The sequence below is a fragment of the Apium graveolens genome, chromosome 2 (genome assembly GCF_009905375.1).
Source record: "Apium graveolens cultivar Ventura chromosome 2, ASM990537v1, whole genome shotgun sequence".
NCBI classification, from domain to species: Eukaryota; Viridiplantae; Streptophyta; class Magnoliopsida; order Apiales; family Apiaceae; genus Apium; species Apium graveolens.
Genome location: NC_133648.1, coordinates 319,185,021 through 319,198,367, shown reverse-complemented (window position 1 = coordinate 319,198,367; position 13,347 = coordinate 319,185,021). Strand labels below are relative to the sequence as shown.

Here is a 13,347-nt window from a genome sequence, read left to right as displayed (position 1 = left end):
CCCTTTGGATCCTGCAGGTTTCAAAACAAAACACATAGTTTCAAAACAAAACGTGTTTCGCACATATGCACGAGATGTCTTTTTTCTTTGTGTATACTTTAGTGGACACCGTTTTCATCCAAACTCCTCGACCGGTTCTGATACGGGAAACAACACATTAAAAACAAAGTCTGCCCATATTTAAAGTGAAAGACATATGCATCATCCAAAGTCAGAAAATATTGATTTATATATGATTTATGTTGTTAATCACGTTTTAGTATAAAACTCTTACAATTATTCGTATCAACACACATAAAATCTGAGTTACCAATACCGTTATTTGATTCAATTCTTGAATTTTTCAATTCTGTGATTGGTTGTTCAGAGTCAGAATTATCAACTTGAAAAGAACACACTGAACCTAGAAAAACATGAAAATACATATTTTTATATGGAAACAAGAAAGTTCTACAACCCACATAAACATAAAACAACTCATTAAAGTATCGAAATTAAAGAAAATAGATAATGTACCTAAAGCTTATTAATTATTAGACATGTTACCGAATAAGTAGGTAACAAATTCGGACAAATATCGTATGATAATTCTTTTACTTGAAAGGTTCTAGAAGGATATAAAGCATTAGTTGTTATATATACATACATATATATATATATATTAAATTATTGAGATTTCAATCATGACGGTTAGTTTTTATGAATAGAAATAGATACAAACAGACGTTTTAAACAATTTTTTCATATTTTTAATTAATAAAATAAAATAAATATGGACCATTAAATTAATTTGTGATGGGTGGTTAGGATTAAGGATTCCAATGCTCCATAAAATACAAGAACTTTATTTATTATTCTAAAACAATATTTTATTTTTAAATTAACATATGTTAACCTTGTATATTAAATCATACCATTTTTATTAAATAATAATTATTATTATCAGCTAAAAAAATTTAACCAAACCCTAGTAAGACTAGGGAAGTCAAACCTAATCTAAACCCTTAACTTTTTTATCTCAAATAAAATCCAAACCATTAATTTCCCAACAAAATTAAAACCTTAAAAACCTCTCCTATAAATTGAAAAAAAAGCACAACTAATTCATTATTATTTACACATAATAATATTCCAACGAGTCGGGTCGTGTGGATCTTTAGCCGGCGGTTCAAACCAACAAATTATAACAATAACGGTCGAGTAATTGCAATTTCACCCCCAAATTGTAAGTATATTTTCATCAATTTCAATAATTATGAACCCTAATTTTCTTGATTGAACCTCAATTTCTTCGATTAATGTATACATACAATAGCTGTGTCTATATTTGCATCGTAAAACGTCGCCGTGTATGAATTTCACCTTGTAATTGAATAATTATGTGATGTTTATGAAAATTAGGGTTACGAGCATGCTTAGCGTGATTCATTTGTTGGTTTTTGTGTTTATTGTTATATGAAATGTTTTTGTTTTGTTTTTGTTTTGTGAATTGAGCAGATCATTGTTTGTGTTAACTTGATTGGAGGTTGCGTTATGTTTGTGAAGTCTCCGCGGTGTTTTAGTTGCTCGGAGTTAGTCGGTAGAAGCGGTTGGAGTTATTTCGGTGTGTTTTGAGTTGCGAGTGATTTTTCGTGTTGTTTTCGTTTTCATATATTGAACCTAGGTTTGTTAATTGAGATACGAATTCTGCATGTACTTTTTATTTTGTTGTAGTTGTATTTGTATGTTTTAATTGATGTGTCGGAATTTCAGCTTGTGAGTTTATAATGTGATACACGAGATAGGTTAGGAGCGAGCTGAGGGGTTCTTAATGATATAGGGCTTATTTTTAATGTTTTAAACCCTAGTTTTGCTAATTGAGCCACGAACTCTGCACATACTTTTGATTTTATTGTAGTTGTATATGTATGATTTAATTGATGTGTAGGAATTTCAGCTTATGAGTTTGTTGTTATGTGATATATGAGATAGGTTAGGAGCGAGCTTAGGGTTCTCGATGATTTAGGGCTTATTGTATGTAAATCAATCTGCCTAGGATGTTATTTATGTTTCTAAAACTAATGTTTAATATTCTATTCTAATGATGTAGGATAACCGGACTGGAAATTAATTTTTGTTTTATTAGGTCTTCTTTTTATTTAATATATTGAAGTTATTAGTTATGCTTATGAACATTGTTCTGGATTAGTAGGTTGAAGAAGGCTCATTATTTTGATGTATTTTGAGTGCAATGGAGCTACCGGTTTCGTCGGACTGCGGGGTATATCCCAGTATTGATAAAATCATATCTAAAGATGGAAGTTCTGGTGTAACTATGGCATCATCATCACACAACTTTGCTCCTCAACAACCAGGTTTTTGTAGAACATATATTTATGATGTTAAATTGAGCTGATTATTCAAATGATATGCGAGTTTCTTGTATAAGGTGCAGAACATCTCACCTGCAATTTATCTTGAATGTAGCAACTAAACAAACCCGACAATGGGCTGCTTGGACACGTCAAGAGGAGGAACGCTTCTTTACTGCACTCCGGCAAGTTGGCAAGGTAATTTTTGTTGCTCTTGAATTCTAGCTCTTTGCTTGAAAGTTTTTTCTTTTTTAGACTGATGCCTTGTATATCTTCTGGCAGAATTTCGAGAAGATAACTTATCGTGTACAAAGTAAAAACAAGGATCAGGTTATTATCTGATTGATGTGCTATTGTTTTCTCCTAGGACTTAATAGGATTGATTTTTTTTATAGAGGTCAGGAGACCTTTCATTTTTTTTATTGTACTTATGTGTATTTTCAATATGTATATAAATTCAGGTCAGGCATTATTACTATCGTCTTGTGAGGCGAATGAACAAGTTGTTGGATCCACAACTTTGTCTTGATGCCAGAAACTCTAAAGATACAAATTCCGCAATGCTTCGATGGTAGGCAATTAGTTCGTGTTGGATTTTCTCTTCACTTTATATTCATGTCCAGCACAGTGGTAACCTATGAATGTATTCCTGGTCGCTTTCTCCCAAACTTTTTGTCCTGATTTGCTTGGCATGTTGAAGAAGTATTTTGACTCCAGAGCCCCTCTTTTTTAGTTATAGGACTACTAGCTCTCCACTTTTTAATACTTTCATCAGTACCTTTATGCATTATCATTGATTTTCTGTCTGCATGCCTCTCCCTCTCTCTCTCTCTCTCTCTACACACACACACTCTAATTTTTTTGTGTTTTGAAATGTAAACTTGTTTCTTTCGGTGGAGATTAGTATAAGGATTTGAGTTTATTACAGGAAAGATTGCGTGATAGAATAATTTTCAGTTGGCTTAGCATATGTCTTTAATTGGAACATGATTACTTAGGCAATTTTTTCCATAACTTCCAGGTGGTCGTTAGTGGAGAAGAGCAGTTGCAAAGCCTCTAAGCTTCACTTGAAGCCTAGAAGATTTAAAATGTTCCTTGATGCCCTGGTTAGTCAAAGCTTACATATTCTTGAATGACCTTTGTAAAGTTAATTTTAAGTTATCTGTACTTAATGAACTTGTTATTATGCACTGAAGGAACATCAACTTATGAAGGATCGGCGTAAAAATATTAGAAAACGACATTCTCAGGGAGAAGTTTGTTCTACAACAGCTACAGCAAATGTCCTTAGTCAGGGTAAAGCTTTGATGAATGATATTCCCACAGTTGAAGTAGTTAATTTTGACAGTCAAAATATTCAGAAATTGGGACCAGGAAAAGCATCTTTACTAAATCGTAATGCAAATTTAGGTGTAAATCGCAGTAACTGCAAAGGTGATTTGATTCCTCTGAAAGCAGCGAGGCAACGACGAAAGCCAGGTGCTAGTCTTGTTATTTACCTTGCTTTTAGATACTATTGTTAATGTAACTAAGACTAGCAAGGTAAAAAAATGGTATTATAACATATTTCTGATGAACATACGCTCTCTGTTAAAATACCCTGGTTTCTGTTTTTTAGCATATACAGAGTACCTCATTGGTTGAAGCTAATGATGTGTGATCAGCAGTGTTTGAAGGCACTTAATATTAGTTATCATATATTTGATTAGGTTGGAAAGTGTTTGAAGGCACCTAATATTTCGTTAGCCAACAAGCTATACGGTTCTTGATCTTTAATTGAGGAAGTGGCCGCTTTTGGAACAATGAAGATATTATGTTTCATTCAAACAATTGAATAATTACTTACCTAGAAGTGAGGTAATGTAAACTTCAAGTAGGGTGACCTGTGTTAAATGACTGACTTATATGCAACTGAACGTGTAGATATTATGATTAAGAATTTCAGTGATGCAAGTCCAGTACGAATATGGGAAGGCAATTTAGCACCAGACATGACCGAGAATACTACATAGATTAAAAAAAAGTCTAAACCAACAGATAATACTAGATAAAAAATTTCTATACAACACAGGTTTCTTGGATCTACTGTCTTCCCCAGGTATCGCTAACAAGTAATATTACCTCCGCAGCTGCATATAAAAGGTGGGAAAAGGCAGCCATTGCTGGTGTCTCGCTAGTTGCTGACGCTGCTGAGCATCTGGAGCGGACTGCCTTGGATGAAATAACCGAACAAGGAAAAGGTATGCATATCTAGGAATTGTTGGGAGGGGTGACTATTTAATAATGTTTTCTCGTTGAAGATATACCTTATTTTGGTGTCTAAAACTCCAGTTCACCTTTTTCAGGGGGGAAATGTGCGGACCCTGTTGGAAATGTTGCATCTTCTTCCGCAACTTTGTTGCAGAATCTTTTTAATGACAACAATGCACAAACATCATCAAAACTCAAGCTGCAACTGTTCCCAGTCGATGAAAGTACTCGAAAAGCATTAGAAATGGTAGATGCAGTAATTCAATTGTTTTAATAGAATAATATTCCTTGTACCACTTGCAATGTCACGTAAAAAAATAATGGCAGTGATAAAAATAATTTGGTGCTTTGTATTTGTGTCATTTATCTCAGAAAAATACCATCTGAATGTTAGACTGAATACTTTGCCTATTGCTGATAGCATATTTTAATCACTTTTGGCATGTTGAAACTCAACTTTTTATATACTGTCAGGATGATTATAATCCACACTTGGAACTCACTTTAAGTACTCGCAAGAGGATATCATCAGTTTTGGAACATCTCAATCGCAAGTGGGGAATGTCAAGCATAGCATGTGGAGAATTATTACTTTTACCTTACTGTGCCCAGAAGGAAAACCTGGTTAATTGTCAGAGATGGACTCAGGACTCTATTCTGAGTGCAGCAGATGTATATAAACAGATTGGCAGTCCTTCAATATTTCGCTTAAGGTTCCTCTCTTATCTTTTTTTTAATTCTTATAAATATAGTTATATATCTATAAAATATATGAGTTATGACTATTTTCTTATTGGTACTAACAATCTTATATATTTTCTTCAAAAGATACTGCTGGCTTTCCAAAGAGCAACATGAATTGTTGGCATGTCAAGCACCGGTAAGCAATTTTAGTGAGCAAATGACAGAAATTAATGGTCACCAAAATATGAATGTAGTCCCAGATTTTACTCCTGAGTATGTGCCTGGTGATTCATTTGGCCTTCGTGGAGATAAAGTAGTCTCAACTGAGAAGTTTGCTGAAGTGGTTACTTCAACTCCAAATGCCGACAATGATATCGTCGAGGGCATTGACACAAATTCAGACAAGAATATTGTCTCTTCTTCTGCAAATGCACCAGACATATCTTTACATGAAAAGAGTTGCAATATAGCCATCATGAAGCAAGCTGAGCAGAATGTATGTTTCTCTTATCTAATTATTCCTTAGATTAACTATGAAAGCTGTTTTTAGCTTATTCTTACTCTTTATATTCATCTGAATATCAGTACACTAGCTTATTCATATTCATGTCATAACTTCGACTCTGATGCAATACTCGTATAGCCAATTGTTTGTGGACAAAATCTTCTAGTAATAAGTAAATTTGTAGATGATAAGAGAGGGTATATGCAGCGGTACTAACAGTGGTACTGCAAGTTTTCGTCACAAAATGTTGACATTTTACACATGATCGCATCATAGCATTTTATTTGTAGAGAGTCGGTAGTTTACAGTAGCAGACTAGCAGTAGTATATATTCAACTTTGTTAACCACTTTCTTTATATTTTCTGCTTAAGATGTTTCTTTGTTTAGTGTTAAAACTTTTATATATGTATATTCAGAGTGACACGCAGTTACAGACTGGTAATTTGCTGACTGCGGGGGATTGGGCTGATAGTCTAACCAACATAAGTATTGGTGATCTTCTGAACGATACATCTGATAACATGGAAACCAATTATGTTGGCCCGTCTAATGCCAGTTGTCAGTACCAGTTGTCATTCAGCTGTGATTCTTTTGATGCTGCAATTGCTGCTCTTATGCGTAAAAATCAAGATAAAGCTAGCTTCCAGCCAACTCTAGAATCTCATGCACCTTCTATCTGGGATTCTGAAGAAACTTGTGATGCCTTCTCGTTTAAGAAAAGTTCAGTTTCCCGTGAGAGAGTTTTAGGAGCCTCTACAAATGATTCTTCTGAAGCTTGCAGACAGTGTGCTAAAGAAAGCTTGGTAGCAACAGATAGTGTTGTTGAGGTTATATATATACAGTGTTAAATAACAATTACTTTTCTTGTAGTGTGTTTCATAAGTTTTTTGATCATCATGTATTCTTTTAGGAATTGTCTGAAATGAAGGAGTTAGATGTCGAGGCTCATGGAGACCCAATGGACGAGTCTCAGCCTGATCCAAGTGCTGTGGAGAGTTCGGCGAAGGAGGATTTTACAGGGCTTTCGGATCTTTGTTGGGTATATGCTTTATATCTATCACTTGTTTTTTATGAAATCATATTATCGTCTAACATAAACTTTTAAATTATTCTAGTTTATATATCAAATGGTCTGCAGTAATGATTGATATTGTTTCGTTTCATTACAGTCTGAATCATTAGCACCATTAGATTTGGACAGACCATGTAAATACCTCAATGAAGATCTGATCCTAAATGATAGCATGAGTGGATTGAATCGCCTAATAGCCAGCAGTCTGGATGCATTTCATAACTGTTCGTTCTTTGGTTTGGATAAAAAAGAATCAGCACCAACATCAGCTGGCGAAGCTCGAAAAACCGCTTCATTTTCGGATTATAAAATCGGTAGTGAAGTAGAGATATCAAAAGTTTGAACATAGAAATTGTGTGTAGTCCCATCAAAAATGAGGTATCAGGAAAATCTCGCAGAGTTTGGCACTGGTTTTCTTCAACTATTCCATGTCCGTGGTCCGCCTATGACCCAGAAATTATGTATAAATAGAAAAAGGAGAGAACAAAATAGGCTGAACTGCATCAGTATCATCAGCCTATCTTATTCCTCAGTTCCATCCTTATTGTAATTTCAGTATCATCAGTCGGCTAATTCCTCGGTTCTATCCTCCTTGTAATTTCTGTATCAACTAATTTGTTCATATTTTCCCTAACCCGCATTTTAAATTTTCAACTTTCCACTTATTCCTTGTGAAGTGAACATAAATGGAAAAGTGGATGATAATAATGATTTATGAATGCTTGTGACTTTGATGCCTGGGGTGAAATTGTATTATTCTGTTTTGGTAAACGGATGGCTTGGTAAATTTTAGAAGTAATTTCTACTACACTGGTTTTAGAGAAAACATGTCCTGTCGTCGTTTGAAGATAGTATGTGTTTAAAATAAGGAATCGGATTAGACTGATACGTGATTGAGGAATTATTCCTGATATAATGTGTTAGGTTCGGTGCTGAAATGAAATATGTTTGATTTAAATATTTTTGATTCACTGATTGAATCAAACTTTTATATATATTATATGTCAAATTTAAGTTAGCTAAACAACTTACGAACAAAAAAATTAAATATAAGTGATTAAAAAATAAATGATATTACTAATAAAATTTCAATATTAATTTATAACTTTAAAAACAAATAAAATAAAATATTACTAATTTGTATTAAATAATAATAGGCACAACTTATTTAAGATTGAACAACGTGATATTTAAGTTATATGTTTTTTAAAATTGTATTTAACTTTATAAATAATTAAAAAAAATGATATTTAATTCGACGCCTCATACCCCTCTTTCAAACCCCACCGGCCACCTCCCCCTAAGCTATCAAATCTGATTCCGGATGAGTAAAATAAATTATATCAAATTTCAAAAACAGCAAACCAAACATATTTGAAATAGACGAAATTCATACCACGATAGCATTGTTATGGATTAAAACTAATATATATAATTGTTGTATCTAATAATAAGAAATGTGAGCTTCAAGGCTCGATTTTGACTGCTCTTGTGTTTCATGACTCAATCTGCCTTAACAAGATGCCTACGTACCTTGCTGATTGCCAAGGATCAAGTCAAAAAACGTAGTTCTGATCTGTGGGGTGAGGCCCCTTATATAGATGTTGGAAGTCCTTGAATTGGACTTGGTATAGGAGACTTGGTGGTCAAGTCTCTGAATTAGGATAGACTTAGGAGTCCTAGGGAGTAGGAAGCTGATTCCTTATCCCATGAGGTTCCTTGGAGGCCAATCTACAAGGATTTATATCCTCACTAGGACTTATCTTAATATCTGCTTTTCTCCCTTATTTATTAATTACGAAATTAATAAATAATCAGGGTTTTTGGGCCTTCTTTATTCCATCAGGCCTGATCTGGTCCATCAGGCCTGATCGACATTTTAACCTTTCTAGTCTTGAATGTCATACATCTTTTTATTGGACCTTGCAGCCCAAACTACTATGTAATCAGGATTTATTTATCCCTATCATTTGCCCCCCAACTTTTGGGAAACATTGATTAGGCTTCGCAGAAGTTAAGTCTATTCATTCCCTTACAGGGATTCATTTTTGCGTAAAGTGGGGAGCGACCTACACGTTTACAACGATTGTTCCTTTTGTTCAGGAATTATCTTAATTTCCAGGAACGTTTCCCTTAATTCCGGGATTTTTCTCTAACTTTCTGGATTTTTCCCTTAATTTCTAGGATTTATCCTTATTTTTCTGGATTTTTCCCTTAATTTCTGGGATTTATCCTTATTTTTCTGGATTTTCCCTTAATTTCTGGGATTTATCCTTATTTTTCTGGATTTTTCCCTTAATTTCTGGGATTTATCCTTAATTTTCTGGATTTTTCCCTTAATTTCTGGGATTTATCCTTAATTTCCTGGATTTATTCCTTATTTCTGAAAATATTAGTATTTTTCAGAAAATATTTTATGGAATTTCCTTATTTTTCTGTAATTTTCCAGGAATTTTTCCTTCTTTTTCCTTCTTTTTCTTCTTTCTTTTCCTTTTTTTTTCTTCTCTCTCTCTCTTTTTTATACAGATTTCGACCAGGAATCCATTCGACCGGGATCATGGTCGAATTAACCTTCAGATTGCCCTGGTCGACAGGGTTTCGAGCAGGATGCTTTCGACCTCAATTCCTGGTCGAATTTCGGCCAGGATTTTCACCCCCTTTTTCGTTTTTTCTTTTTCTTTTTTTTTGTCGACTAGGAATTTTCGTCCCTTTCGGTCAGGATTCCTATGTTTCTGACCGAATTAACCATCTTTCTTGCCTTGGTCGAAGCTATTTCGAGCAGGATTGGTTCGGCCAGGATTCCTTCGTGTTTCTTGGTCGAATGGATCTAAATCCTGGTCGAATTAAGTCTGGTTTTGAGCCTTGATCGAATCTTATTCGACCTCAAGCATTTCGATCAGGAATTCTTATGATTTCTGGTCGAGCTGGGTCAAGAAGCAGGGTTAAAAACTATTCCGGTATTTTCGACCAAGAATTTTGGTCAGAATTTTTTTCTTGACCGAATTAGCCCCTTTTTTCAGCCTTGGTCGAAGGAAATTCGACCTCAATGCATTCGGCTAAGATCTTGGTGAAAGTCCTGATCGAATGGGGTCAAGAGTTCAGAATATATTTATTTTGACCTTGATCCATTTGACCTGGGCCCTTAATTTGGGCTGAATTTTCTGGGACCAACCCTTCAATGGGTTTTTAGCTAATTGGGCCCCTCCCTTATTGGGCTAACTTTTGTTTTTAACTGGGCTTTTTTTTTTCCACTTCTAAAATCATTTGGGCCTAATACAAAGGCCTTTTACCTGGGCTTCTTAAACACTTGGGCCCTTAACTGTGCTTGATTTTTTCAAGGTTTTTCTAGAATTGGGCCTCATTTCTGAGCCCAAATTCCAAACTCTTCTAATATCTTTCTGGATTCTTCCAGAATCTTGAAAAAACTCAAGTTTTTCTTTTCATTTTTACTAGAATTCTCTGGATTTTTCTAGAAAATCTTCTAAATTCTTTCAATATTCTGTAGGTCATTCCAGAAGGTTCCTGAACCTGGGCCCAAATGGGCTTTCCTAGGCCCATTTTCCCCTCTTTTCCTCCTATATAAAGGTGGGGGGGAGTGTATCACTCACACTCTTCACTCATCATTTCATACACTTCTCAAATTCTCCAGCTTTCTCCTCTCTCAACTTTCCTCCCTTAGCTTCCAGCCCTCTTTCCTTCAAAGTTTCCAGGCTTTTCCAGCTTTACTAATGGCTGACAAGAGTTCCGAGAGGGCGGCCAAGATAGCCTCGGCTTCAAAACAAGGTAAGGATATCGAGATCCGTTCTTCGTATATGTCTCTAATCGATATGATTAATACTAGGGGGGATGAATATCCCTCTACTGCACATCTCGATTCTTTTAATCATTGTAATACTTGGCACAATATAGATTTCGATAAACTAAATGCACATTATAATGTCCTTCCTCCTCTTAGATTAGTTCCAGTCTCTGGTGGTGACCGTACTTGTCATTGGAGACCCGACACTCTCTTCATTTATACAGATGCCCTTAATGCTGGGCTTAGGTTTCCTTTCCACCCTTTTATTCCTCATCTTTTAGCTGATTTACAAATCAACCCGTGTCAGCTTCCTCCAAATGCTTGGAGGAATATTTTATGTTTTATGGTCTGCTGCCTTAGGGAGGGTTTTCCCCTTTCCGTAGCTGTTTTTAGTAAGGTCTTTCAGTGCTATAATAGCTCTTCTAGTATTTGTGGTTGGGTCTATGTTAAGCAAAGGCCCAAAAGTAAACATATCTTTAACAGCGCCTCCATTCCTGATAACAACCAAAATTGGAGGAATAGTTTCGTTGGGTTACGTTGGGAGAATGGTGACTGGGGCACACTTTTCCGATCTTCCTTCGGGAAGGTCAGTGATGGTAGCCTCAAATCCATTCACTTAACTCCTGAGGAAACTATTATTTATAATGGGCTTACTCAGGACGATGGCACTACTACCAGCTGGACTCTCTTAGAGGAGTTCTCCCTCATTCACGTGGGACTATCCACTGTTTCTCAACAGGGTATTTTTCTTCCCTTCTCAACTTTATTTCATTTCATGCATTATTAACATCACTTATTTTGTCTTTTGCTTTGTTTCGCAGCTGCTAAGGAGATTAACGAGGACAATGTTCCTCTGGTTGAAGAGACTGCTAGGATGAAGAAAACTCAGCTCGCAGGCCTAGACACCCGGGGAAAGGCGACAGAGCCTATCTTCTAGAGAAAGCACAAAGAGCCTATGGGGGAGGCTTCAACTGAAGGAGTTGAGGGCCATAGTGCTCCTATTACTGCTGCTGCCCCTGCTGCTGCTGCTACAGGCGCCTTCCAGCCTCTCTGGGGATTCCGCCGAGGGGATACCGTGGTTGGTTCCACGAAACATGCTTGGGATTGGTCCTACCATAGCGTGACTCCCAAGGACTTTACTGACGTGGTGGCCACCCCTGAGCTTGAGAGGATTAAGCTCATGGAAGCCCAATCTTTGGCTTCGGTATGCCTTCTCTCTTTTGAACTTATCTTTCATTTTTGTAGCATTTTCTTGCCTTATACTTTGTTGATTGCTTTGTTTCAGTCTAACGCCTATTTCCTAGGCGCTGTGAGGCAAGCCGAGTCATGGAAGCGGGCTTCTGATAAGGCCGATAATGCCCTTAGGAGGCAACAGAATAAGTATGCTACCCTGGAGAAGAAGCTCAAGCGCAAGGAGGAAGAACTCGGAGAGTCCAACGCCGAGCTAGTGGTACTTCGGGCGGAGAAGGATAAAGCTATAGACAACTATCTGGACTCGGAGGAGTTTGCCCAATCCATGAGGATTAGGGATGATTCAGTCTTTCCCGGGTTTTTTAGGACTGGTTGGGACACGGCCCTTTGGACCGTGAACGAGGCTTGTCCTGATATTAACCTGGCGGACTATGTCTGCCCTGATGACGAGGCTTTGCTACAGAGGTTTCGTACCCGAGTAGTTGTCTCGGATCATGTTCCTCAGGATCCACTCCTTCCTCCTCCCGAGTCTTCTTCCAGACCTGCTGAGGACGATAGCTCTTCCTCCTCCTCCGAGACGACAGAGACATCCAGTGAGAGCGGAGAGGACGATGATATGGATGCCGAGGGCACCTCAGCTCCTTAGAGCTTTTTCAGCCCTGCATGGCTTGTCTTATTTTTGAGACTTTATTTATCGAACTTTTTGTAATATTTATCAGATCTATTTTATTTATCACCTTTTATGCTTGCATCCATGCATTTGGTTTTTACTTGTTAGGCCATAAACATTCTTTGAAGAACTAATGAATTTTATAAAATTGTCTGGGATTCGTCCCTTACACAAGTCTTAATAAACTTCGTAATAAAACTAAAACATATAAATCCTAAACAAGCAAAACTTCAAGATGCTTTTCAACCTACTCGTCATCCTGACGAGTGAGAATCGTATCCAGCTGCCCTACACATAGTAAACCTTCAGGTTTTGTGCATGCCAAGTTCTCGGGACTTCAAAACCATCCATAGTCTCTAGCTTGTAGGTTCCTCTACCTTGAACACTCTTGACTCTGTACGGCCCTTCCCAATTCGGGGCAAGCTTCCCTTTCTGTCCTACACCAGAAGCTTCTGTCTTCCTCAAGACCAGGTCACCTTGTTTGAAAAATCTTTCTTTAACCCTTAGGTTGTAGTAGAATGAGGCCTTCTTCTGATATTCTACTATCTTTGCATGCGCCTTATCTCGCACTTCATCAATTAGATCCAGGGCTAACCTCTGCTCTTCTTCATTTTCTTCTGCATTGAAAGCCTGAATCCTTGGAGAGGAATGTGATATCTCCACTGGAACTACTGCTTCTGCCCCATATGCCAACATGAAGGGAGTTACTCCTGTCGTGACTCTACAAGTAGTCCTATAGACCCATAATATGGGAAGTATCTCATCCACCCAATTATTTCTTGACTTCTCGATCCTCTTCTTTAGTCCATCCAGGATTATTCGAT

General features: G+C 36.7%; 1 protein-coding gene across 5 annotated transcripts; it reads left to right on the top strand.

The window, feature by feature from the left end:
* Nucleotides 1–1,097: 1,097 nt before the first annotated feature.
* LOC141708991 (TSL-kinase interacting protein 1) lies at nucleotides 1,098–7,597 on the top strand. 5 transcript variants are annotated; one of them, XM_074512870.1, is made up of 15 exons: nucleotides 1,098–1,225; nucleotides 2,192–2,354; nucleotides 2,467–2,549; nucleotides 2,634–2,681; nucleotides 2,813–2,922; nucleotides 3,373–3,457; nucleotides 3,548–3,647; nucleotides 3,762–3,830; nucleotides 4,481–4,591; nucleotides 4,697–4,848; nucleotides 5,076–5,314; nucleotides 5,430–5,781; nucleotides 6,208–6,618; nucleotides 6,702–6,830; nucleotides 6,961–7,597. In XM_074512870.1, exons 2-15 carry the CDS (start codon nucleotides 2,231–2,233, stop codon nucleotides 7,204–7,206), a joined length of 2,259 nt encoding a protein of 752 aa, XP_074368971.1. In that variant the 5' UTR covers nucleotides 1,098–1,225; nucleotides 2,192–2,230; the 3' UTR covers nucleotides 7,207–7,597. The 5 variants fall into 5 exon arrangements, with proteins under 5 accessions (XP_074368971.1, XP_074368966.1, XP_074368967.1 ...); XM_074512868.1 differs by adding an exon at nucleotides 1,498–1,603 and having other exon boundaries at nucleotides 1,141–1,225; nucleotides 3,548–3,830; XM_074512865.1 differs by having other exon boundaries at nucleotides 3,548–3,830.
* The last annotated feature ends 5,750 nt before the right edge of the window (nucleotides 7,598–13,347 follow it).

Bases quoted from the DNA above. Each gene is read 5' to 3' on its own strand.
- LOC141708991 (XM_074512865.1), top strand. From the start codon at position 2,231: ATGGAGCTACCGGTTTCGTCGGACTGCGGGGTATATCCCAGTATTGAT. The intron at 2,682-2,812 runs GTTATTATCTGA...ATATAAATTCAG, and splicing joins AAAGTAAAAACAAGGATCAG to GTCAGGCATTATTACTATCG. The intron at 3,458-3,547 runs GTTAGTCAAAGC...TATGCACTGAAG, and splicing joins AAATGTTCCTTGATGCCCTG to GAACATCAACTTATGAAGGA.